The sequence below is a fragment of the Salmo salar genome, chromosome 17 (genome assembly GCF_965601325.2).
Source record: "Salmo salar chromosome 17, fSalSal1, whole genome shotgun sequence".
NCBI lineage: Eukaryota > Metazoa > Chordata > Actinopteri > Salmoniformes > Salmonidae > Salmo > Salmo salar.
In genome coordinates this window covers 88,123,503-88,150,905 of record NC_138307.1, presented here as the reverse complement: position 1 = coordinate 88,150,905, position 27,403 = coordinate 88,123,503, and the positions used below count along the sequence as shown (strand labels likewise).

At 48.9% G+C, this 27,403-nt stretch overlaps 1 protein-coding gene across 1 annotated transcript; it reads left to right on the top strand.

Moving 5' to 3' along the window:
• The first annotated feature begins 175 nt into the window (after positions 1–175).
• On the top strand, positions 176–27,403 carry LOC106594412 (F-box only protein 7). The gene is made up of 10 exons (XM_082964363.1): positions 176–415; positions 1,318–1,440; positions 2,790–3,180; positions 5,349–5,564; positions 5,851–5,995; positions 9,836–9,919; positions 13,737–13,832; positions 17,029–17,205; positions 20,355–20,398; positions 25,071–27,403. Exons 2-10 carry the CDS (start codon positions 1,319–1,321, stop codon positions 25,386–25,388), a joined length of 1,593 nt encoding a protein of 530 aa, XP_082820489.1. The 5' UTR covers positions 176–415; position 1,318; the 3' UTR covers positions 25,389–27,403.

Genomic DNA, 27,403 nt, shown 5'->3' with positions numbered 1-27,403 from the left:
CCTACTCGCTTTCCGTAGTTGAAGTCAGAACTCCTACTCGCTTTCCGTAGTTGAAGTCAGAACTCTACTCGCTTTCCGTAGTTGAAGTCAGAACTCTACTCGCTTTCCGTAGTTGAAGTCAGAACTCTTCTCGCTTTCCGTAGTTGAAGTCAGAACTCCTACTCGCTTTCCGTAGTTGAAGTCAAAACTCTACTCGCTTTCCGTAGTTGAAGTTAGAACTCCTACTCGCTTTCCGTAGTTGAAGTAAACAAGCTGATATCATTGTTGACCCCATCTAGCTTCTGTCAAAGCCTCTTCTATCTTCTCGTTACCGTGGAAATCTTCAACTCTCTCTACTCTTTAGTTAACATGAAATGTTTGGTGTGAAATGATTAAGGCTTGCAATAAGTTAACAAGAGAAAACAACTAAACTAAAGTAAGCGAAACGCTGCTGGCTGGCTAGCTAGCTAGCTACTAGCTACTAGCTAGCTGCACTTGTACATCTAGGTTTGCATTGTTCTAAGCTAGATAACACCAGAAGTGTGCTGTGCGTAATGAAATATATCTGTATACTGTAGGAATTGCTAGGCCAGTGGACCTGCTATAACGTTAGATCGTTACACCGATGAACGTTTTACCATTTTGCTTTCATAATTCAGTCTTTCTTAATAACACAGTTAGGCAAGAAATGAAAGTGAAAGAATTCCAGCTAGCACTGTATTTCTACTGTAAACAGGTGACTTGGCTTTGCCAAGTGTTTTCTACTTCATTGTGAAAACTGACATCATGTTCAGAAAGTTGGACGCGTTGTGAAAACGTTTTTTTGTTGTTGTTGGAAGATGCCCAGTAATGATTCATGATGAACCAGGGAGAGAAGACCACATTTAAGTGTCTTGGGTCTGAATTATTGAATTTGTGTCCTTAACCTGTCTGATGGTGTTCTGTGTGTTGGTTACCTAACCCTGTCCGTCGGTCTCTATCTCTCTCTCCCCCCCCCGAAAGCATGAAACTGTGTGTGAGGAATAACGAAGCAGACCACTACCTAACCCTGTCCGTCGGTCTCTCTCTCCCCCCCCCCCAAGCATGAAACTGTGTGTGAGGATAAACAAGCAGACCACTACCTAACCCTGTCCGTCGGTCTCTCTCCCCCCCCCCCCCCCCAAGCATGAAACTGTGTGTGAGGATAAACAAGCAGACCACTACCTAACCCTGTCCGTCGGTCTCTATCTCTCTCCCCCCCCCCCCCCCCCCCCAAGCATGAAACTGTGTGTGAGGATAAACAAGCAGACCACTACCTAACCCTGTCCATCGGTCTCTCTCCCCCCCCCCCCCCCCAAGCATGAAACTGCGTGTGAGGATAAACAAGCAGACCAGCCGGGTGAAGCTGGAGGGAGAGGAGCCAACTCTGACAGAGCTCAACGTTCAAATCAGAGAGATTCTTCTGCCTTCACATGGACTCAGGTTAGTTAGTCCCTCAGGTTAGTCCCTTAGACCCTCAGGTTAGTCCCTCAGGTTAGTCCCTCAGGTTAGTCCCTCAGGTTAGTTAGTCCCTCAGGTTAGTCCCTCAGGTTAGTCCCCCAGTCCCTCAGGTTAGACCCTCAGGTTAGTCCCTCAGGTTAGACCCTCAGGTTAGTCCCTCAGGTTAGTCCCTCAGGTTAGTTAGTCCCCCAGGTTAGTCCCTCAGACCCTCAGGTTAGTTAGACCCTCAGGTTAGTCCCTCAGGTTAGTTAGTCCCTCAGGTTAGTTAGACCCTCAGGTTAGACCCTCAGGTTAGTCCCTCAGGTTAGTCCCTCAGGTTAGTCCCTCAGACCCTCAGGTTAGTCCCTCAGGTTAGTCCCTCAGTCCCTCAGGTTAGTCCCTCAGGTTAGTCCCTCAGGTTAGTCCCTCAGGTTAGTCCCTCAGTCCCTCAGGTTAGTCCCTCAGTCCCTCAGGTTAGTCCCTCAGGTTAGTCCCTCAGGTTAGTTAGTCCCTCAGGTTAGTCCCTCAGTCCCTCAGGTTAGACCCTCAGGTTAGTCCCTCAGGTTAGTCCCTCAGGTTAGTCCCTCAGACCCTCAGGTTAGTCCCTCAGGTTAGTCCCTCAGTCCCTCAGGTTAGTCCCTCAGGTTAGTCCCTCAGGTTAGTCCCTCAGGTTAGTCCCTCAGTCCCTCAGGTTAGTCCCTCAGTCCCTCAGGTTAGTCCCTCAGTCCCTCAGGTTAGTCCCTCAGGTTAGTCCCTCAGTCCCTCAGGTTAGACCCTCAGGTTAGACCCTCAGGTTAGTCCCTTAGGTTAGTCCCTTAGGTTAGTCCCTCAGACCCTCAGGTTAGTCCCTCAGGTTAGTCCCTCAGGTTAGTCCCTCAGGTTAGTCCCTCAGTCCCTCAGGTTAGTCCCTCAGTCCCTCAGGTTAGTCCCTCAGGTTAGTCCCTCAGTCCCTCAGGTTAGTCCCTCAGTCCCTCAGGTTAGACCCTCAGGTTAGTCCCTCAGGTTAGTCCCTCAGGTTAGTTAGTCCCTTAGGTTCCTCCACAGCCCAGAGTTCACCTTGTCCCTGAACGGCTCCTAATTGTCCTCTGTCCCTCCACAGCCCAGAGTTCACCTTGTCCCTGAACAGCTCAGATCCTAACTCTCCTCTGTCCCCCCACAGCCCAGACTCAGAGTTCACCTTGTCCCTGAACAGCTCAGATCCTAACTCTCCTCTGTCCCCCCCACAGCCCAGAGTTCACCTTGTCCCTGAACAGCTCAGATCCTAACTCTCCTCTGTCCCCCCACAGCCCAGACTCAGAGTTCACCTTGTCCCTGAACAGCTCAGATCCTAACTCTCCTCTGTCCCCCCACAGCCCAGAGTTCACCTTGTCCCTGAACGGCTCAGATCTTCTCTCTGACTCTGGTCAGACTTTGTCTTCCTGTGGCATCGTCACTGGGGACCTGGTCTGTGTCATCCTGCGTCCAACTGTCGCTGTGCCCTCCGCCGCCTCTACTCCCTCAGCCCGCCAGGCTGTGCCCTCAGGCTACCCTGCTCCCTCCGCCTGCCAGGCTGTGCCCTCCGCTGCCCCTGCTTCCTCCGCTGCCCCTGCTCCCTCAGCCCGCCAGGCTGTGCCCTCAGGCTACCCTGCTTCCTCCGCTGCCTTTGCCTCCTCAGCCCGCCAGGCACCCAGCAACAGCAGCAGTAGTAGTAGTAGTACTGGGCTGTACCAAGCTGTACACCCACCAGCCCAACGCTCCAGTGAGGTGAGCCTTCAACTCCTAACCCCATTAGTATATTATATTACAGTAGTGTGTATATATAGTAGTAGTATATTACAATACAAGTATTCAGACCCCTTGACTTTTTCCACATTTTGTTACGTTACAGCCTTATTCTAAAATTGATTCAATTATTTTTTTTCCCCCTTCATCAATCTACACACAATACCCCTTAATGACATCACAATATCCCATAATGACATCACAATAACCCATAATGACATCACAATACCCCATAATGACATCACAATAACCCATAATGACATCACAATACCCCATAATGACATCACAATACCCCATAATGACATCACAATAACCCATAATGACATCACAAAACCCCATAATGACATCACAAAACCCCATAATGACATCACAGTACCCCATAATGACATCACAAAACCCCATAATGACATCACAATAACCCATAATGACATCATAATACCCCATAATGACGTCACAATAACCCATAATGACAACGTGAAAACAGGTTTTTAGAATTTTTTGCAAATGTATAAAAAAAACATAAGACAGATACCTTATTGACATAAGTATTCAGACGCTTTGCTATGAGACTCGAAATTCAGCTCAGGTGTGTCCTGTTTCCATCCTTGATGTTTCTACAACCTGATTGTAGATCCACCTGTCATAAATTCAATTGACTGGACATGATTTGGAAAGACACACACCTGTCTATATGAGGTTCCACAGTTGACAGTGCATGTCAGAGCAAAAACCAAGCCATGAGGTCGAAGGAATTGTCCGTAGAGCTCAGAGACAGGATTGTGTTGAGGCACAGATCTGGGGAAGGGAACCAAAACATTTATACAGCATTGAAGGTCCCCAAGAACACAGTGGCCTCCATTTTTAAATGGAAGAAGTTTGGAACCACCAAGACTCTTCCTAGAGCTGGCCGCCCGGCCAAACTGAGCAATCGGGGCAGAAGGGCCTTGGTCAGGGAGGTGACTAAGAACCCGATGGTCACTCTGACAGAGCTCCAGAGTTCCTCTGTGGAGATGGGAGAACCTTCCAGAAGGACAACCATCTCTGCAGCACTCCACCAATCAGGCCTCTAATGGTAAAGTGGCCAGACAGAACCCAATCCTCAGTAAAAGGCACGACAGCCCGCTTGGAGTTTGCCAAAAGGCACCTAAAGGATTCTCAGACCATGAGAAACAAGATTCTCTGGTCTGATGAAACCAAGATTGAACTCTTTTGCCTGAATGCCAAGCATCACGTCTGGAGGAAACTTGGCGACATCTCAATGGTGAAGCATGGTGGTGGCAGCAGCATGCTGTGGGGATGTTTTTCAGCGACAGGTACTGGAAGACTATTCAGGATCGAGGGAAAGACCTCACACAGCCAAGACAGCGCAGGAGTGGCTTCGGGACAAGTCTCTGAATGTCCTTGAGTGGCCCATCCAGAGCCCGGACTTGAACCCGATCGAACATCTCTGGAGAGACGTGAAAATAGCTGTGCAGCGACGCTCCCCATCCAACCTGACAGAGCTTGGGAGGATCTGCAGAGAAGAATGGGAGAAACTCCCCAAATACAGGTGTGCCAAGCTTGTAGCGTCATACCCAAGAAGACTCAAGGCTGTAATCACTGCCAAAGGTGCTTAAGCAAAGTACTGAATTAAGGGTTAATTAATATTTATGTCAATGTGATATTTCAGCTTTTTTTAAATTTCTTAACCTGTTTTTGTTTTGTCATTATTGGGTATTGTGATGTCATTATGGGGTATTGTGATGTCATTATGGGGTATTGTGATGTCATTATGGGGTATTGTGATGTCATTATTGGGTATTGTGATGTCATTATGGGGTATTGTGATGTCATTATGGGGTATTGTGATGTCATTATGGGGTATTGTGATGTCATTATTGGGTATTGTGTGTAGATTTAAGGGGGGGGGGAAACGATTGAATCAATTTTAGAATAAGGTTGTAACGCAACAAAATGTGGAAAAGTTCAAGGGGTCTGAATACTTTTTGAATTCACTGTGTGTGTATATGTATATAAAATGTGTAAATCATTAGATTTTTTGCGGTAATTCAATTGTATTGTGAGTTTTCCTATAACTAATCGGATGCTACGATTGGCTGTCTTCTCAGTATACCAGATAGTCACCGTGGTGATTTGTGTTGTTGATCCAGGCCAGCATGGGGGTGGAGCCTCAACAGGAAGTGGTCAGAGAGGAAGAAGAGGCAGGCCAGTGGGTTTGGGAACCCATGCTGTGTGGGGAAGCAGAAGGAGGGAAGGTACCCCATTCCCTGGAGGTTCTGTACCACCAGGCTCAGAGCAGCAGTACCTGCGATGCCCTGATGGTGGCAGTACACCTCCTGATGGTTGAGACGGGCTTCCTGTGTCAGGTATAAGGCTCTACGGGAGACTGGGGAAATCTCAATTCAATAACTCCTTGCAGCCTCTCTGCTTCCTCCTCAAAACCCATTGGAGGAGAAGTTTCAGGTGGGAGGGACCTCTGGTTTTCTCATCCAATGGGTTTGAGAAAGAGGCGAAGAGAGAGGATGCGAGGAGTATGCTCTCTGGGATTGCATCCCAAATGTCACCCTATTCCCTAAATAGTGCACTACTGTTGACCAGAGCCCTATTCCCTAAATTGTGTGTGCGTGCGTGCGTGTGTGTGCGTGTGTGTAGGGCTCTGAGGGGCGTCCTGGTGAGATGCCAGCTGGGTGGAGGGCACCAGGAGGGCTGTACAGACTGCAGTATGCCCATCCTCTCTGTGACGACAGCCTGGCCATGGTCCTAGCTGTACCCATGGGACCCATTCTGGTTATCAACGGTCAGTCTCACTGTTTCTCAAAGCTGTGGCTGGGTCCCAAATGGGATCCTATTCACTATGTAGTTTATTACTTCTGACCAGGGACTATAGGGGGCCATCTGGAGGGACCATAGGGCTCTATAGGGGGCCATCTGGAAGGGCTATAGGGGGCCATCTGGAAGGGCTATAGGGGCCATCTGGAAGGGCTATAGGGGCCATCTGGAAGGGCTATAGGGGGCCATCTGGAAGGGCTATAGGGGCCATCTGGAAGGGCTATAGGGGGCCATCTGGAAGGGCTATAGGGGCCATCTGGAAGGGCTATAGGGGCCATCTGGAAGGACTATAGGGGGCCATCTGGAAGGGCTATAGGGGGCCATCTGGAAGGGCTATAGGGGGCCATCTGGAAGGGCTATAGGGCTCTATAGGGCGCCATCTGGAAGGGCTATAGGGGGCCATCTGGAAGGGCTATAGGGGGCCATCTGGAAGGGCTATAGGGCTCTATAGGGGGCCATCTGGAAGGGCCATAGGGGGCCATCTGGAAGGGCTATAGGGGGCCATCTGGAAGGGCTATAGGGGGCCATCTGGAAGGGCTATAGGGGGCCATCTGGAAGGGCTATAGGGGGCCATCTGGAAGGGCTATAGGGGGCCATCTGGAAGGGCTATAGGGCGCCATCTGGAAGGGCTATAGGGGGCCATCTGGAAGGACCATAGGGGGCCATCTGGAAGGGCTATAGGGGGCCATCTGGAAGGGCTATAGGGGGCCATCTGGAAGGGCTATAGGGGGCCATCTGGAAGGGCTATAGGGGGCCATCTGGAAGGGCTATAGGGGCCATCTGGAAGGACTATAGGGGGCCATCTGGAAGGGCTATAGGGGGCCATCTGGAAGGGCTATAGGGGGCCATCTGGAAGGGCTATAGGGGGCCATCTGGAAGGGCTATAGGGGGCCATCTGGAAGGGCTATAGGGGGCCATCTGGAAGGGCTATAGGGGGCCATCTGGAAGGGCTATAGGGGGCCATCTGGAAGGGCTATAGGGGCCATCTGGAAGGGCTATAGGGGGCCATCTGGAAGGGCTATAGGGCTCTATAGGGCGCCATCTGGAAGGGCTATAGGGGGCCATCTGGAAGGGCTATAGGGGGCCATCTGGAAGTGCTATAGGGCTCTATAGGGGGCCATCTGGAAGGGCCATAGGGGGCCATCTGGAAGGGCTATAGGGGGCCATCTGGAAGGGCTATAGGGGGCCATCTGGAAGGGCTATAGGGCCGGGCGCCATCTGGAAGGGCTATAGGGGGCCATCTGGAAGGGCTATAGGGGGCCATCTGGAAGGGCTATAGGGCCGGGGCCATCTGGAAGGGCCATAGGGGGCCATCTGGAAGGGCTATAGGGGGCCATCTGGAAGGGCTATAGGGGGCCATCTGGAAGGGCTATAGGGGGCCATCTGGAAGGGCTATAGGGGGCCATCTGGAAGGGCTATAGGGGGCCATCTGGAAGGGCTATAGGGGGCCATCTGGAAGGGCTATAGGGGGCCATCTGGAAGGGCTATAGGGGGCCATCTGGAAGGGCTATAGGGCTCTATAGGGCGCCATCTGGAAGGGCTATAGGGGGCCATCTGGAAGGGCTATAGGGGGCCATCTGGAAGGGCTATAGGGGGCCATCTGGAAGGGCTATAGGGGGCCATCTGGAAGGGCTATAGGGGGCCATCTGGAAGGGCTATAGGGGGCCATCTGGAAGGGCTATAGGGGGCCATCTGGAAGGGCTATAGGGCTCTATAGGGCGCCATCTGGAAGGGCTATAGGGGGCCATCTGGAAGGGCTATAGGGGGCCATCTGGAAGGGCTATAGGGGGCCATCTGGAAGGGCTATAGGGGCCATCTGGAAGGGCTATAGGGCTCTATAGGGGGCCATCTGGAAGGGCTATAGGGGGCCATCTGGGAGGGCTATAGGGGGCCATCTGGAAGGGCTATAGGGGGCCATCTGGAAGGGCTATAGGGGGCCATCTGGAAGGGCTATAGGGGGCCATCTGGAAGGGCCATAGGGCGCCATCTGGAAGGACTATAGGGGGCCATCTGGAAGGGCCAATAGGGGGCCATCTGGAAGGGCTATAGGGCGCCATCTGGAAGGGCTATAGGGGGCCATCTGGAAGGGCCATAGGGCGCCATCTGGAAGGACTATAGGGCGCCATCTGGAAGGGCTATAGGGGGCCATCTGGAAGGGCTATAGGGGGCCATCTGGAAGGACTATAGGGGGCCATCTGGAAGGACTATAGGGGGCCATCTGGAAGGGCTATAGGGGGCCATCTGGAAGGGCTATAGGGGGCCATCTGGAAGGGCCATAGGGGGCCATCTGGAAGGGCCGTAGGGGGCCATCTGGAAGGACCATAGGGGGCCATCTGGAAGGGCCATAGGGGGCCATCTGGAAGGGCTATAGGGGGCCATCTGGAAGGGCTATAGGGGGCCATCTGGAAGGGCTATAGGGGGCCATCTGGAAGGGCTATAGGGGGCCATCTGGAAGGGCTATAGGGGGCCATCTGGAAGGGCTATAGGGGGCCATCTGGAAGGACTATAGGGGGCCATCTGGAAGGGCTATAGGGGGCCATCTGGAAGGACCATAGGGGGCCATCTGGAAGGGCTATAGGGGGCCATCTGGAAGGGCTATAGGGGGCCATCTGGAAGGGCTATAGGGGGGCATCTGGAAGGGCTATAGGGGGCCATCTGGAAGGGCTATAGGGCGCCATCTGGAAGGACTATAGGGGGCCATCTGGAAGGGCTATAGGGGGCCATCTGGAAGGGCTATAGGGGGCCATCTGGAAGGACTATAGGGGCCATCTGGAAGGGCTATAGGGGGCCATCTGGAAGGGCTATAGGTGGCCATCTGGAAGGGCTATAGGGGCCATCTGGAAGGGCTATAGGGGGCCATCTGGAAGGACTATAGGGCTCTATAGGGGGCCATCTGGAAGGGCTATAGGGGGCCATCTGGAAGGGCTATAGGGCGCCATCTGGAAGGACTATAGGGGGCCATCTGGAAGGGCTATAGGGGGCCATCTGGAAGGGCTATAGGGGGCCATCTGGAAGGACTATAGGGGCCATCTGGAAGGGCTATAGGGGGCCATCTGGAAGGGCTATAGGGGGCCATCTGGAAGGGCTATAGGGGGCCATCTGGAAGGGCTATAGGGGGCCATCTGGAAGGGCTATAGGGGGCCATCTGGAAGGGCTATAGGGGGCCATCTGGAAGGGCTATAGGGGGCCATCTGGAAGGACTATAGGGCTCTATAGGGGGCCATCTGGAAGGGCTATAGGGGGCCATCTGGAAGGGCTATAGGGGGCCATCTGGAAGGACCATAGGGGGCCATCTGGAAGGGCTATAGGGGGCCATCTGGAAGGGCCATAGGGGGCCATCTGGAAGGACCATAGGGGGCCATCTGGAAGGGCTATAGGGGACCATCTGGAAAGGCCATAGGGGGCCATCTGGAAGGGCTATAGGGGACCATCTGGAAGGGCCATAGGGGGCCACCTGGAAGGGCTATAGGGGGCCATCTGGAAGGGCTATAGGGGGCCATCTGGAAGGGCTATAGGGGGCCATCTGGAAGGACTATAGGTGGCCATCTGGAAGGGCTATAGGGGGCCATCTGGAAGGGCTATAGGGGGCCATCTGGAAGGGCTATAGGGGGCCATCTGGAAGGGCTATAGGGGGCCATCTGGAAGGGCTATAGGGGCCATATGGAAGGGCTATAGGGCTCTATAGGGCGCCATCTGGAAGGGCAGTCTCAGTGTTTTCCATAGCTATATGTTTGATCCATCTCTGATTATCGTTATTGATCTGACCGGTTTCCCCCCTGATTGATTGTTATCTTGCTCCCCTCTGCAGCCACCCTGAAGGTGAAGCAGCAGGTGGAAACAGTGAGGAAACTGTCGCTGAAACCCTCCACCTATGTGACTGACCAGTGGACAGGTTAGTGTGACTGACCAGTGGACAGGTTAGTGTGACTGACCAGTGGACAGGTTAGTGTGACTGACCAGTGGACAGGTTAGTGTGACTGACCAGTGGACAGGTTAGTGTGACTGACCAGTGGACAGGTTAGTGTGACTGACCAGTGGACAGGTTAGTGTGACTGACCAGTGGACAGGTTAGTGTGACTGACCAGTGGACAGGTTAGTGTGACTGACCAGTGGACAGGTTAGTGTGACTGACCAGTGGACAGGTTAGTGTGACTGACCAGTGGACAGGTTAGTGTGACTGACCAGTGGACAGGTTAGTGTGACTGACCAGTGGACAGGTTATGTGACTGACCAGTGGACAGGTTAGTGTGACTGACCAGTGGACAGGTTAGTGTGACTGACCAGTGGACAGGTTAGTGTGACTGACCAGTGGACAGGTTAGTGTGACTGACCAGTGGACAGGTTAGTGTGACTGACCAGTGGACAGGTTAGTGTGACTGACCAGTGGACAGGTTAGTGTGTGTGACTGGTGACTGACCAGTGGACAGGTTAGTGTGACTGACCAGTGGACAGGTTAGTGTGACTGACCAGTGGACAGGTTAGTGTGACTGACCAGTGGACAGGTTAGTGTGACTGACCAGTGGACAGGTTAGTGTGACTGACCAGTGGACAGGTTAGTGTGACTGACCAGTGGACAGGTTAGTGTGACTGACCAGTGGACAGGTTAGTGTGACTGACCAGTGGACAGGTTATGTGACTGACCAGTGGACAGGTTAGTGTGACTGACCAGTGGACAGGTTAGTGTGACTGACCAGTGGACAGGTTAGTGTGACTGACCAGTGGACAGGTTAGTGTGACTGACCAGTGGACAGGTTAGTGTGACTGACCAGTGGACAGGTTAGTGTGACTGACCAGTGGACAGGTTAGTGTGTGTGACTGGTGACTGACCAGTGGACAGGTTAGTGTGACTGACCAGTGGACAGGTTAGTGTGACTGACCAGTGGACAGGTTAGTGTGACTGACCAGTGGACAGGTTAGTGTGACTGACCAGTGGACAGGTTAGTGTGACTGACCAGTGGACAGGTTAGTGTGACTGACCAGTGGACAGGTTAGTGTGACTGACCAGTGGACAGGTTACTGTGACTGACCAGTGGACAGGTTAGTGTGACTGACCAGTGGACAGGTTACTGTGACTGACCAGTGGACAGGTTAGTGTGACTGACCAGTGGACAGGTTAGTGTGACTGACCAGTGGACAGGTTAGTGTGACTGACCAGTGGACAGGTTAGTGTGACTGACCAGTGGACAGGTTAGTGTGTGTTAATCTACAGGTGGTTGTCTGTCCTGTTCCAGGTGATAGTGTCTGTTCTGTCTGTCCTGTTCCAGGTGATAGTGTCTGTTCTGTCTGTCCTGTTCCAGGTGATAGTGTCTGTTCTGTCTGTCCTGTTCCAGGTGATAGTGTCTGTCCTGTTCCAGGTGATAGTGTCTGTCCTGTTCCAGGTGATAGTGTCTGTTCTGTTCCAGGTGATAGTGTCTGTTCTGTCTGTCCTGTTCCAGGTGATAGTGTATGTCCTGTTCCAGGTGACAGTGTCTGTTGTCTGTCCTGTTCCAGGTGCTGGTGTCTGTCCTGTTCCAGGTGATTGTGTCTGTTCTGTCTGTCCTGTTCCAGGTGATAGTGTCTGTTCTGTCTGTCCTGTTCCAGGTGATAGTGTCTGTCCTGTTCCAGGTGATAGTGTCTGTCCTGTTCCAGGTTATAGTGTCTGTCCTGTTCCAGGTGATAGTGTCTGTCCTGTTCCAGGTGTAAGTGTCTGTCATGTTCCAGGTGATAGTGTCTGTCCTGTTCCAGGTGATAGTGTCTGTTCTGTCTGTCCTGTTCCAGGTGATAGTGTCTGTCCTGTTCCAGGTGATATTGTCTGTTCTGTTCCAGGTGATAGTGTCTGTTCTGTCTGTCCTGTTCCAGGTCATAGTGTATGTCCTGTTCCAGGTGGTGGTGTATGTCCTGTTCCAGGTAGTAGTGTCTGTTCTGTCTGTCCTGTTCCAAGTGATAGTGTCTATTCTGTCTGTCCTGTTCCAGGTAGTAGTGTCTGTCCTGTTCCAGGTTATAGTGTCTTTCCTGTTCCAGGTGAAAGTGTCTGTCCTGTTCCAGGTGATAGTGTCTGTCCTGTTCCAGGTAATAGTGTCTGTTCTGTCTGTCCTGTTCCAGGTGATAGTGTCTGTTCTGTCTGTCCTGTTCCAGGTGACAGTGTCTGTTCTGTCTGTCCTGTTCCAGGTGATAGTGTATGTTCTGTTCCAGGTGATAGTGTCTGTCCTGTTCCAGGTGATAGTGTCTGTTCTGTCTGTCCTGTTCCAGGTAGTAGTGTCTGTCCTGTTCCAGGTTATAGTGTCTGTCCTGTTCCAGGTGATAGTGTCTGTCCTGTTCCAGGTGATAGTGTCTGTCACGTTCCAGGTGATAGTGTCTGTCCTGTTCCAGGTGATAGTGTCTGTTCTGTCTGTCCTGTTCCAGGTGATAGTGTCTGTCCTGTTCCAGGTGATAGTGTCTGTTCTGTCTGTCCTGTTCCAGGTCATAGTGTATGTCCTGTTCCAGGTAGTAGTGTCTGTCCTGTTCCAGGTGATATTGTCTGTTCTGTTCCAGGTGATAGTGTCTGTTCTGTCTGTCCTGTTCCAGGTCATAGTGTATGTCCTGTTCCAGGTGATAGTGTATGTCCTGTTCCAGGTAGTAGTGTCTGTTCTGTCTGTCCTGTTCCAAGTGATAGTGTCTATTCTGTCTGTCCTGTTCCAGGTAGTAGTGTCTGTCCTGTTCCAGGTTATAGTGTCTTTCCTGTTCCAGGTGAAAGTGTCTGTCCTGTTCCAGGTGATAGTGTCTGTCCTGTTCCAGGTAATAGTGTCTGTTCTGTCTGTCCTGTTCCAGGTGATAGTGTCTGTTCTGTCTGTCCTGTTCCAGGTGACAGTGTCTGTTCTGTCTGTCCTGTTCCAGGTGATAGTGTATGTTCTGTTCCAGGTGATAGTGTCTGTCCTGTTCCAGGTGATAGTGTCTGTTCTGTCTGTCCTGTTCCAGGTGATAGTGTCTGTTCTGTCTGTCCTGTTCCAGGTGATAGTGTCTGTCCTGTTCCAGGTGATAGTGTCTGTTCTGTCTGTCCTGTTCCAGGTAGTAGTGTCTGTCCTGTTCCAGGTTATAGTGTCTGTCCTGTTCCAGGTGATAGTGTCTGTCCTGTTCCAGGTGATAGTGTCTGTCATGTTCCAGGTGATAGTGTCTGTCCTGCTCCAGGTAATAGTGTCCGTTCTGTCTGTTCTGTTCCAGGTGATAGTGTCTGTCCTGTTCCAGGTGATAGTGTCTGTCCTGTTCCAGGTGATATTGTCTGTTCTGTTCCAGGTGGTAGTGTCTGTTCTGTCTGTCCTGTTCCAGGGGATAGTGTCTGTTCTGTTCCAGGTGGTAGTGTCTGTTCTGTCTGTCCTGTTCCAGGTGATAGTGTCTGTCCTGTTCCAGGTGGTAGTGTCTGTCCTGTTCCAGGTGATAGTGTCTGTCCTGTTCCAGGTGATAGTGTCTGTCCTGTTCCAGGTGATAGTGTCTGTTCTGTTCCAGGTGATAGTGTCTGTTCTGTCTGTCCTGTTCCAGGTGATAGTGTCTGTCATGTTCCAGGTGATAGTGTCTGTTCTGTTCCAGGTGATAGTGTCTGTCCTGTTCCAGGTAATAGTGTCTGTTCTGTCTGTCCTGTTCCAGGTGATAGTGTCTGTCATGTTCCAGGTGATAGTGTCTGTCCTGTTCCAGGTGATAGTGTCTGTTCTGTCTGTCCTGTTCCAGGTAATAGTTCTGTTCTGTCTGTCCTGTTCCAGGTGACAGCGCAGCGGCCGTCTACACAGAGCTGAGGAAGTTGTCCCGGGTCTTCAAAGACCAGCTGGTGTATCCTCTGATAGCTTCAGCCAGAGAAGGTACTGGGATGTAGATATATAGTACTGTTATTAAATATATAGTACTGGGATATAGATATATAGTACTGTTATTAATAAATATATAGTACTGGGATGTAGATATGTAGTACTGTTATTAATAAATATATAGTACTGGGATGTAGAAATATAGTACTGTTATTAAATAAATAGTACTGGGATATAGATATATAGTACTGTTATTAATAAATATATAGTACTGGGATGTAGATATGTAGTAATGTTATTAATAAATATATAGTACTGGGATGTAGAAATATAGTACTGTTATTAATAAATATATAGTACTGGGATGTAGAAATATAGTACTGTTATTAAATAAATAGTACTGGGATGTAGATATGTAGTACTGTTATTAAATAAATAGTACTGGGATATAGATATATAGTACTGTTATTAATAAATATATAGTACTGGGATGTAGATATGTAGTACTGTTATTAATAAATATATAGTACTGGGATGTAGAAATATAGTACTGTTATTAAATAAATAGTACTGGGATGTAGAAATATAGTACTGTTATTAAGTAATAAATAGTACTGGGATGTAGATATGTAGTACTGTTATTAAGACATAAATAGTACTGGGATGTAGATATATAGTACTGTTATTAAATAAATAGTACTGGGATGTAGATATCTAGTACTGTTAAGTAATAAATAGTACTGGGATGTAGATATCTAGTACTGTTATTAAATAAATAGTACTGGGATGTAGATATCTAGTACTGTTAAGTAATAAATAGTACTGGGATGTAGATATGTAGTACTGTTTTTAAGTAATAAATAGTACTGGGATGTAGATATATAGTACTGTTATTAAATAAATAGTACTGGGATGTAGATATCTAGTACTGTTAAGTAATAAATAGTACTGGGATGTAGATATGTAGTACTGTTTTTAAGTAATAAATAGTACTGGGATGTAGATATATAGTACTGTTATTAAATAAATAGTACTGGGATGTAGATATGTAGTACTGTTATTAAATAAATAGTACTGGGATGTAGATATGTAGTACTGTTAAGTAATAAATAGTACTGGGATGGAGATATCTAGTACTGTTAAGTAATAAATAGTACTGGGATGTAGATATGTAGTACTGTTAAGTAATAAATAGTACTGGGAGGTAGATATGTAGTACTGTTAAGTAATAAATAGTACTGGGAGGTAGATATGTAGTACTGTTATTAAGAAGGAAATATCTGGAAATTTGACATTGGTCTCTCAGATCTCACTGCAATCATTTAAAATCATTGAATAGCATATGTAAATGACCAATTAATTTAATTAATTGGGTAATTACCAATGTGTCAAATCCATTACTCTCTGTCTCCCCCTGTTGTCTGGTGGTGGTATAACAGCCATGGTCCTACCAGCAGTGTTGTAACTATCTATCTCTCTGTATTGTGACTCTCTGTCTCCCCCTGGTGTCTGGGGGTGGTATAACAGCCATGGTCCTACCAGCAGTGTTGTAACTATCTATCTCTCTGTATTGTGACTCTCTGTCTCCCCCTGGTGTCTGGTGGTGGTATAACAGCCATGGTCCTACCAGCAGTGTTGTAACTATCTATCTCTCAGTATTGTGACTCTCTGTCTCCCCCTGGTGTCTGGTGGTGGTATAACAGCCATGGTCCTACCAGCAGTGTTGTAACTATCTATCTCTCTGTATTGTGACTCTCTGTCTCCCCCTGGTGTCTGGTGGTGGTATAACAGCCATGGCCCTCCGCGTGGCCCCCGGGCCCGCCCCCGGGCGGGGGGACGCCAGGCCCGCCAGCGTGTTGTAACTATCTATCTCTCTGTATTGTGACTCTCTGTCTCCCCCCTGTTGTCTGGTGGTGGTATAACAGCCATGGTCCTACCAGCAGTGTTGTAACTATCTATCTCTCTGTATTGTGACTCTCTGTCTCCCCCTGTTGTCTGGTGGTGGTATAACAGCCATGGTCCTACCAGCAGTGTTGTAACTATCTATCTCTCTGTATTGTGACTCTCTGTCTCCCCCTGTTGTCTGGTGGTGGTATAACAGCCATGGTCCTACCAGCAGTGTTGTAACTATCTATCTCTCTGTATTGTGACTCTCTGTCTCCCCCTGGTGTCTGGTGGTGGTATAACAGCCATGGTCCTACCAGCAGTGTTGTAACTATCTATCTCTCTGTATTGTGACTCTCTGTCTCCCCCCCTGGTGTCTGGTGGTGGTATAACAGCCATGGTCCTACCAGCAGTGTTGTAACTATCTATCTCTCTGTATTGTGACTCTCTGTCTCCCCCTGGTGTCTGGTGGTGGTATAACAGCCATGGTCCTACCAGCAGTGTTGTAACTATCTATCTCTCTGTATTGTGACTCTCTGTCTCCCCCTGGTGTCTGGTGGTGGTATAACAGCCATGGTCCTACCAGCAGTGTTGTAACTATCTATCTCTCTGTATTGTGACTCTCTGTCTCCCCCCTGGTGTCTGGTGGTGGTATAACAGCCATGGTCCTACCAGCAGTGTTATAACTATCTATCTCTCTGTATTGTGACTCTCTGTCTCCCCCTGTTGTCTGGTGGTGGTATAACAGCCATGGTCCTACCAGCAGTGTTGTAACTATCTATCTCTCTGTATTGTGACTCTCTGTCTCCCCCTGGTGTCTGGTGGTGGTATAACAGCCATGGTCCTACCAGCAGTGTTGTAACTATCTATCTCTCTGTATTGTGACTCTCTGTCTCCCCCCCTGTTGTCTGGTGGTGGTATAACAGCCATGGTCCTACCAGCAGTGTTGTAACTATCTATCTCTCTGTATTGTGACTCTCTGTCTCCCCCTGGTGTCTGGGGGTGGTATAACAGCCATGGTCCTACCAGCAGTGTTGTAACTATCTATCTCTCTGTATTGTGACTCTCTGTCTCCCCCTGTTGTCTGGTGGTGGTATAACAGCCATGGTCCTACCAGCAGTGTTGTAACTATCTATCTCTCTGTATTGTGACTCTCTGTCTCCCCCTGGTGTCTGGTGGTGGTATAACAGCCATGGCCCTACCAGCAGTGTTGTAACTATCTATCTCTCTGTATTGTGACTCTCTGTCTCCCCCTGGTGTCTGGTGGTGGTATAACAGCCATGGTCCTACCAGCAGTGTTGTAACTATCTATCTCTCTGTATTGTGACTCTCTGTCTCCCCCTGGTGTCTGGTGGTGGTATAACAGCCATGGCCCTGCCAGCAGTGTTTGGCCTGCCAGTCCTTCCTCCAGAGCTGTTACTGAGGGTGCTGAGACTGCTGGATGTCTCCTCTCTCCTGGCCCTCTCCTCGGTCAACAGGCACCTCCACCAGACCACCACAGACCCGGCTCTCTGGAGACATCTCTACCGCCGAGACTTCAGGGGTAGGACGAACGCGCACACACACACACACACGGATATATTTATAAACACACATAAAAGACAGGTCTCTCTGGTCTATCTGGAGGTCTCTGGTCTGTCTGGAGGTCTCTGGTCTATCTGGAGGTCTCTGGTCTGTCTGGAGGTCTCTGGTCTGTCTGGAGGTCTCTGGTCTGTCTGGAGGTCTCTGGTCTATCTGGAGGTCTCTGGTCTGTCTGGAGGTCTCTGGTCTGTCTGGAGGTCTCTGGTCTATCTGGAGGTCTCTGGTCTATCTGGAGGTCTCTCGGTCTATCTGGAGGTCTCTGGTCTGTCTGGAGGTCTCTGGTCTGTCTGGAGGTCTCTGGTCTGTCTGGAGGTCTCTGGTCTGTCTGGAGGTCTCTGGTCTGTCTGGAGGTCTCTGGTCTATCTGGAGGTCTCTGGTCTATCTGGAGGTCTCTGGTCTGTCTGGGCTCTCTGGTCTATCTGGAGGTCTCTGGTCTCTCTGGTCTCTCTGGTCTGTCTGGAGGTCTCTGGTCTGTCTGGAGGTCTCTGGTCTGTCTGGTCTCTCTGGTCTGTCTGGAGGTCTCTGGTCTGTCTGGAGGTCTCTGGTCTATCTGGAGGTCTCTGGTCTGTCTGGAGGTCTCTGGTCTGTCTGGAGGTCTCTGGTCTGTCTGGAGGTCTCTGGTCTGTCTGGAGGTCTCTGGTCTATCTGGAGGTCTCTGGTCTGTCTGGAGGTCTCTGGTCTGTCTGGAGGTCTCTGGTCTGTCTGGAGGTCTCTCTGGTCTGTCTGGAGGTCTCTCGGTCTATCTGGAGGTCTCTGGTCTGTCTGGAGGTCTCTGGTCTGTCTGGAGGTCTCTGGTCTGTCTGGAGGTCTCTGGTCTGTCTGGAGGTCTCTGGTCTGTCTGGAGGTCTCTGGTCTGTCTGGAGGTCTCTGGCCTGTCTGGATGTCTCTCTGGTCTGTCTGGAGGTCTCTGGTCTGTCTGGAGGTCCGGTCTGCTGGGGTCTCGGTCTGCGGAGGTCTCTGGTCTGTCTGGCCGGCGCGGAGGTCTCTGGCTGCTGGGGTCTCGGCGCGGAGGTCCGGTCTGCTGGGGCTCGGTCTGTCTGGAGGTCTCTCTGGTCTGTCTGGGGTCTCTCTGGTCTGTCTGGTCTCTCTGGTCTATCTGGAGGTCTCTGGTCTGTCTGGAGCCGGTCTGCTGGAGGTCTCGGTCTGCGGTCTCTCTGGTCTGTCTGGTCTCTCTGGTCTGTCTGGAGGTCTCTGGTCTGTCTGGAGGTCTCTGGTCTGTCTGGAGGTCTCTGGTCTGTCTGGTCTCTCTGGTCTGTCTGGAGGTCTCTGGTCTGTCTGGAGGTCTCTGGTCTGTCTGGAGGTCTCTGGTCTGTCTGGAGGTCTCTGGTCTATCTGGAGGTCTCTGGTCTCGGGGTCTCGGCGCGGAGGTCTCTGGTCTGTCTGGAGGTCTCTGGTCTGTCTGGAGGTCCGGTCTGCTGGGGCTCGGTCTATCTGGAGGTCTCTCTGGTCTGTCTGGCCCGGCCGCGGAGGTCTCTGGTCTGTCTGGGTCTCTCTGGTCTGTCTGGCCCGGCGCGGAGGTCTCTCGGTCTGTCTGGAGGTCTCTCGGTCTGTCTGGAGGTCTCTGGTCTGTCTGGAGGTCTCTGGTCTGTCTGGAGGTCTCTGGTCTGTCTGGTCTCTCTGGTCTGTCTGGAGGTCTCTGGTCTATCTGGGGTCTCTGGTCTATCTGGAGGTCTCTGGTCTGTCTGGAGGTCTCTGGTCTGTCTGGAGGTCTCTGGTCTGTCTGGAGGTCTCTGGTCTGTCTGGTCTCTCTGGTCTGTCTGGTCTCTCTGGTCTGTCTGGAGGTCTCTGGTCTGTCTGGAGGTCTCTGGTCTGTCTGGAGGTCTCTGGTCTGTCTGGAGGTCTCTGGTCTATCTGGAGGTCTCTGGCTCTGTCTGGAGGTCTCTGGTCTGGAGGTCTCTGGTCTGTCTGGAGGTCTCTGGTCTGTCTGGTCTCTCTGGTCTGTCCTGGAGGTCTCTGGTCTAGTCTGGAGGTCTCTGGTCTGTCTTGTCTCTCTGGTCTGTCTGGTCTCTCTGGTCTGTCTGGAGGTCTCTGGTCTGTCTGGAGGTCTCTGGTCTGTACATGAGTCTCTCTGGTCTGATCTGGAGGTCTCTGGTCTATCTGGAGGTCTCTGAGATCTAGTCTGGTCTATCTGGGTAAGAGGTTAAATGCTGAGTGGTTGATGAGCCACAATATGTAGCTTCTCTCAAATGGTGTGTTGTGATTCATTGACAGTCTGATTCTACACGTCAGAGCAGAGCCAGGACTGTTCTCCTGAGACCTGTCTGTCTGTATTAAAGAGATGTTTAGTTTCTACACGTCAGAGCAGAGCCAGGACTGTTCTCCTGAGACCTGTCTGTCTGTATTAAAGAGATGTTTAGTTTCTACACGTCAGAGCAGAGCCAGGACTGTTCTCCTGAGACCTGTCTGTCTGTATTAAAGAGATGTTTAGTTTCTACACGTCAGAGCAGAGCCAGGACTGTTCTCCTGAGACCTGTCTGTCTGTATTAAAGATATGTTTAGTTTCTACACGTCAGAGCAGAGCCAGGACTGTTCTCCTGAGACCTGTCTGTCTGTATTAAAGAGATGTTTAGTTTCTACACGTCAGAGCAGAGCCAGGACTGTTCTCCTGAGACCTGTCTGTCTGTATTAAAGAGATGTTTAGTTTCTACACGTCAGAGCAGAGCCAGGACTGTTCTCCTGAGACCTGTCTGTCTGTATTAAAGATATGTTTAGTTTCTACACGTCAGAGCAGAGCCAGGACTGTTCTCCTGAGACCTGTCTGTCTGTATTAAAGAGATGTTTAGTTTCTACACGTCAGAGCAGAGCCAGGACTGTTCTCCTGAGACCTGTCTGTCTGTATTAAAGAGATGTTTAGTTTCTACACGTCAGAGCAGAGCCAGGACTGTTCTCCTGAGACCTGTCTGTCTGTATTAAAGAATGTTTAGTTTCTACACGTCAGAGCAGAGCAGGACTGTTCTCCTGAGACCTGTCTGTCTGTATTAAAGAATGTTTAGTTTCTACACGTCAGAGCAGAGCCAGGACTGTTCTCCTGAGACCTGTCTGTCTGTATTAAAGATATGTTTAGTTATTGAGTGTATATTGTCTGATGGAGATTTGTTATTTGACTTGCAGACTGCCAAGACCTCAGCCGAGACGGAGGCACTCAGTGGAAAGAGGTGAGTCAGGTCCTAGTGCTCTATATATATATATATATATTGACTATGCTCTTTAAACACATGTCTATGTCCTGGTTTAAAAGGGTTTGGTGTGTCTCAGCTGAATTTATTCTGTTGCTCATCATCCCTGGAATCAACCCCACAGACAGTAAGTCTCTGTTCATTAGTGACCTGCTTTTAGAAATCAATAAAACTACAATCTGACGTTATTAATAAAACCCCAGCTACAATCTGACGTTAATAAAACACCAGCTACAATCTGACGTTAATAATAAAACCCCAGCTACAATCTGACGTTAATAAAACCCCCAGCTACAATCTGACGTTAATAAAACCCCAGCTACAATCTGACGTTAATAAAACCCCAGCTACAATCTGACGTTATTAATAAAACCCCAGCTACAATCTGACGTTAATAAAACCCCAGCTACAATCTGACGATTAATAAAACCCCCAGCTACAATCTGACGTTAATAAAACCCCCAGCTACAATCTGACGTTAATAAAACCCCAGCTACAATCTGACGTTAATAAAACCCCCAGCTACAATCTGACGTTAATAATAAAACCCCAGCTACAATCTGACGTTAATAAAACCCCCAGCTACAATCTGACGTTAATAAAACCCCAGCTACAATCTGACGTTAATAATAAACCCCCAGCTACAATCTGACGTTAATAAAACCCCCAGCTACAGTCTGACGTTAATAAACCCCCAGCTACAATCTGACGTTAATAAAACCCCAGCTACAATCTGACGTTAATAAAACCCCCAGCTGACGAACCCCGCTCGTCGACGTTAATAAAACCCCAGCTACAATCTGACGTTAATAAAACCCCCAGCTACAGTCTGACGTTAATAAAACCCCAGCTACAATCTGACGTTATTAATAAAACCCCCCAGCTACAATCTGACGTTAATAAAACCCCCAGCTACAATCTGACGTTAATAAAACCCCGCTACAATCTGACGTTAATAAAACCCCAGCTACAATCTGACGTTAATAAAACCCCAGCTACAATCTGACGTTAATAAAACCCCCAGCTACAATCTGACGTTATATAAAACCCCAGCTACAATCTGACGTTAATAAAACCCCAGCTACAATCTGACGTTAATAAAACCCCAGCTACAATCTGACGTTAATAAAACCCCAGCTACAATCTGACGTTAATAATAAAACCCCAGCTACAATCTGACGTTAATAAAACCCCAGCTACAATCTGACGTTAATAAAACCCCAGCTACAATCTGACGTTAATAATAAAACCCCAGCTACAATCTGACGTTAATAATAAAACCCCAGCTACAATCTGACGTTAATAAAACCCCAGCTACAATCTGACGTTAATAAAACCCCAGCTACAATCTGACGTTAATAAAACCCCAGCTACAATCTGACGTTAATAAAACCCCAGCTACAGTCTGACGTTAATAAAACCCCCAGCTACAATCTGACGTTAATAAAACCCCAGCTACAATCTGACGTTAATAAAACCCCAGCTACAATCTGACGTTAATAAAACCCCAGCTACATCTGACGTTAATAAAACCCCAGCTACAGTCTGACGTTAATAAAACCCCAGCTACAATCTGACGTTAATAAAACCCCAGCTACAGTCTGACGTTAATAAAACCCCAGCTACAATCTGACGTTAATAAAACCCCAGCTACAATCTGACGTTAATAAAACCCCAGCTACAATCTGACGTTAATAAAACCCCAGCTACAATCTGACGTTAATAAAACCCCAGCTACAATCTGACGTTAATAAAACCCCAGCTACAATCTGACGTTATAATAAAACCCCAGCTACAATCTGACGTTAATAAAACCCCAGCTACAATCTGACGTTAATAAAACCCCAGCTACAATCTGACGTTAATAAAACCCCAGCTACAATCTGACGTTAATAAAACCCCAGCTACAATCTGACGTTAATAAAACCCCAGCTACAATCTGACGTTAATAAAACCCCAGCTACAATCTGACGTTATTAATAAAACCCCAGCTACAATCTGACGTTAATAAAACCCCAGCTACAATCTGACGTTAATAAAACCCCAGCTACAATCTGACGTTATTAATAAAACCCCAGCTACAATCTGACGTTAATAAAACCCCCAGCTACAATCTGACGTTAATAAAACCCCAGCTACAATCTGACGTTAATAAAACCCCAGCTACAATCTGACGTTAATAAAACCCCAGCTACAATCTGACGTTAATAAAACCCCAGCTACAATCTGACGTTAATAAAACCCCAGCTACAATCTGACGTTATTAAAACCCCAGCTACAGTCTGACGTTAATAAAACCCCAGCTACAATCTGACGTTAATAAAACCCCAGCTACAGTCTGACGTTAATAAAACCCCAGCTACAATCTGACGTTAATAAAACCCCCAGCTACAATCTGACGTTAATAAAACCCCAGCTACAATCTGACGTTAATAAAACCCCAGCTACAATCTGACGTTAATAAAACCCCAGCTACAATCTGACGTTAATAAAACCCCAGCTACAATCTGACGTTAATAAAACCCCAGCTACAATCTGACGTTAATAAAACCCCAGCTACAATCTGACGTTAATAAAACCCCAGCTACAATCTGACGTTAATAAAACCCCCAGCTACAATCTGACGTTAATAATAAAACCCCAGCTACAATCTGACGTTAATAAAACCCCAGCTACAATCTGACGTTATTAATAAAACCCCAGCTACAATCTGACGTTAATAAAACCCCAGCTACAATCTGACGTTAATAAAACCCCAGCTACAATCTGACGTTAATAAAACCCCAGCTACAATCTGACGTTAATAAAACCCCAGCTACAATCTGACGTTAATAAAACCCCAGCTACAATCTGACGTTAATAAAACCCCAGCTACAATCTGACGTTATTAATAAAACCCCAGCTACAATCTGACGTTAATAAAACCCCAGCTACAATCTGACGTTAATAAAACCCCAGCTACAATCTGACGTTAATAAAACCCCAGCTACAATCTGACGTTAATAAAACCCCAGCTACAATCTGACGTTAATAAAACCCCAGCTACAATCTGACGTTAATAAAACCCCAGCTACAATCTGACGTTAATAAAACCCCAGCTACAATCTGACGTTAATAAAACCCCAGCTACAATCTGACGTTAATAAAACCCCCAGCTACAATCTGACGTTAATAAAACCCCAGCTACAATCTGACGTTAATAAAACCCCAGCTACAATCTGACGTTAATAATAAAACCCCAGCTACAATCTGACGTTAATAAAACCCCAGCTACAGTCTGACGTTAATAAAACCCCAGCTACAATCTGACGTTAATAATAAAACCCCAGCTACAATCTGACGTTAATAAAACCCCAGCTACAGTCTGACGTTAATAAAACCCCAGCTACAATCTGACGTTAATAAAACCCCAGCTACAATCTGACGTTAATAAAACCCCAGCTACAATCTGACGTTAATAAAACCCCAGCTACAATCTGACGTTAATAAAACCCCAGCTACAATCTGACGTTAATAAAACCCCAGCTACAATCTGACGTTAATAAAACCCCAGCTACAATCTGACGTTAATAAAACCCCAGCTACAATCTGACGTTAATAAAACCCCAGCTACAATCTGACGTTAATAAAACCCCAGCTACAATCTGACGTTAATAAAACCCCAGCTACAATCTGACGTTAATAAAACCCCAGCTACAATCTGACGTTAATAAAACCCCAGCTACAATCTGACGTTATAATAAAACCCCAGCTACAATCTGACGTTAATAAAACCCCAGCTACAATCTGACGTTAATAAAACCCCAGCTACAATCTGACGTTAATAAAACCCCAGCTACAATCTGACGTTAATAAAACCCCAGCTACAATCTGACGTTAATAAAACCCCAGCTACAATCTGACGTTAATAAAACCCCAGCTACAATCTGACGTTAATAAAACCCCAGCTACAATCTGACGTTAATAAAACCCCAGCTACAATCTGACGTTAATAAAACCCCAGCTACAATCTGACGTTAATAAAACCCCAGCTACAATCTGACGTTAATAAAACCCCAGCTACAATCTGACGTTAATAAAACCCCAGCTACAATCTGACGTTAATAAAACCCCAGCTACAATCTGACGTTAATAAACCCCCAGCTACAATCTGACGTTAATAAAACCCCAGCTACAATCTGACGTTAATAAAAATATCTGTTCATATCAACTCAGCAATTGATGTTAACGACAACAAGTTATGAAATGACATGCTGCTGTAATCACTTCTGCGTCTCAAATGCCCCCCTATTCACTATGGGTTCTGGTCTAAAGTAGTGCACTATATAGGGAATAGGGCTCTGGTCTATAGTAGGACACTATATAGGGAATAGGGCTCTGGTCTATAGTAGTGCACTATATAGGGAATAGGGCTCTGGTCTAAAGTAGTGCACTATATAGGGAATAGGGCTCTGGTCTAAAGTAGTGCACTATATAGGGAATAGGGCTCTGGTCTATAGTAGTGCACTATATAGGGAATAGGGCCCTGGTCTATAGTAGTGCACTATATAGGGAATAGGGCTCTGGTCTATAGTAGTGCACTATATAGGGAATAGGGTTCAATTTGAGACTCAAGCCACTGTCTAACTCTCTGGTACCATTTTAATTTCAGCTCTACAAGAAGAAGTACAAGTGGAGGAGAGAGGCAGCCAGTTACCCCCGCCACATGCCCCGTTACCACCCTGTCCCCCCACCCCTCTACCCCCTCCACCCCCTTCCCAACAACCCCTTCCCCTTCTACCCGCCTGGCATCATCGGTGGGGAGTACGACCAGAGACCTGGCATCCCCGGTGGTATTCTGCCCCGCCCACGCTACGACCCTATTGGTCCGCTCCCAGGTCACGATCCCACAGCAGGAGGGCTGATTGGACGAAGGGGTCTGAGACCTGCTGGGAACCGGCCGGCTGACATCAGAAGAGGGTTCATATGACCCCCCCCCCCCCCCCCCCACCCTGACCAGTGACCTCTAGTGGTGGTGTAGCGGTATGACCACCTCACAGAGAAGCTTAAATAAAACAGAGATGAACGCTAACCCCCATCCAGCCTGCTTATTATCACCCAAACCTCATCCAGGTGTTTTTTTTGTAAACCTTATCCCTGACCCCAAATCAGCTTTAATAGCTCATGTTCTTCTGTGTGTGTGTGTGTGTGTGTGTGTGTGTGTGTGTGTGTGTGTGTGTGTGTGTTTAGTAAGTGATGAGGTAACCTCATACTGATCTGCTATCTTCATTAGATCGCTCTGTTGTTGCAGAGAATGTTGCTGCACAGCAGGAAATGCAAACTTCTAAAAAGTTTTCCTGTTGAGAAACCGGTCAAATTTAAAGATGGCGGATCTGTAGGGGTGCCTGGGGGGATTGAGGTAGCAGATCTGTAGGGGTGCCTGGGGGGATTGAGGTAGCAGATCTGTAGGGGTGCCTGGGGGGATTGAGGTAGCAGATCTGTAGGGGTGCCTGGGGGGATTGAGGTAGCAGATCTGTAGGGGTGCCTGGGGGGATTGAGGTAGCAGATCTGTAGGGGTGCCTGGGGGATTGAGGTAGAAAATCTGTAGGGGTGCCTGGGGGGATTGAGGTAGCAGATCTGTAGGGGTGCCTGGGGGGATTGAGGTAGCAGATCTGTAGGGGTACCTGGGGGATTGAGGTAGAAGATCTGTAGAGGTGCCTGGGGGGATTGAGGTAGCAGACCTGTAGGGGTGCCTGGGGGGATTGAGGTAGCAGATCTGTAGGGGTGCCTGGGGGGATTGAGGTAGAAGATCTGTAGGGGTGCCTGGGGGGATTGAGGTAGCAGATCTGTAGGGGTGCCTGGGGGATTGAGGTAGAAGATCTGTAGGGGTGCCTGGGGGGATTGAGGTAGCAGATCTGTAGGGGTGCCTGGGGGATTGAGGTAGCAGATCTGTAGGGGTGCCTGGGGGGATTGAGGTAGAAGATCTGTAGGGGTGCCTGGGGGATTGAGGTAGAAGATCTGTAGGGGTGCCTGGGGGATTGAGGTAGCAGATCTGTAGGGGTGCCTGGGGGGATTGAGGTAGCAGATCTGTAGGGGTGCCTGGGGGATTGAGGTAGCAGAACTGTAGGGGTGCCTGGGGGGGATTGAGGTAGCAGATCTGTAGGGGTACCTGGGGGATTGAGGTAGCAGATCTGTAGGGGTGCCTGGGGGGGATTGAGGTAGCAGATCTGTAGGGGTGCCTGTGATATTGAGGTAGCAGATCTGTAGGGGTACCTGGGGGATTGAGGTAGAAGATCTGTAGGGGTGCCTGGGGGATTGAGGTGGCAGATCTGTAGGGGTGCCTGGGGGGGATTGAGGTAGCAGATCTGTAGGGGTGCCTGTGATATTGAGGTAGCAGATCTGTAGGGGTGCCTGGGGGATTGAGGTAGCAGATCTGTAGGGGTGCCTGGGGGGGATTGAGGTAGCAGATCTGTAGGGGTGCCTGGGGGATTGAGGTAGCAGATCTGTAGGGGTGCCTGGGGGATTGAGGTAGCAGATCTGTAGGGGTGCCTGGGGGATTGAGGTAGAAGATCTGTAGGGGTGCCTGGGGGGATTGAGGTAGCAACTCTGTAGGGGTGCCTGGGGGATTGAGGTAGAAGATCTGTAGGGGTGCCTGGGGGATGGAGGTAGCAGATCTGTAGGGGTGCCTGGGGGGATTGAGGTAGCAGATCTGTAGGGGTGCCTGGGGGGATTGAGGTAGCCGTTTCTATCTTCCACCATTCACTATGAAGACATTTTGTAGAGCACTTGTTTCCCCGCAGACTAAAAGCTTTAAATAAAATGATAAATGGGAATCGACTGGTTTTTAGCTGTGGTCATATTTGAGCCCTCAGTGTCTTTCTGAAAAACAGACTGTTCAGGGACGATTCAATAGTCATGTACACTGAACTAAAATATAAATCTCAACATGTACAAGTGTTGGTCTCTATGTTTCATGAGCTGAAATAAAAGATCCCAGAAATGTTC

What these genes read in the sequence shown, in the direction of transcription:
- LOC106594412 (XM_082964363.1), top strand. Translation starts at nt 1,319, where the DNA reads ATGAAACTGCGTGTGAGGATAAACAAGCAGACCAGCCGGGTGAAGCTG. An exon ending in CTGCCTTCACATGGACTCAG is followed by an intron (nt 1,441 to 2,789) that starts GTTAGTTAGTCC and finishes GTCCCCCCACAG; the next exon opens with CCCAGAGTTCACCTTGTCCC. An exon ending in TGTGACTGACCAGTGGACAG is followed by an intron (nt 9,920 to 13,736) that starts GTTAGTGTGACT and finishes GTCCTGTTCCAG; the next exon opens with GTGACAGCGCAGCGGCCGTC.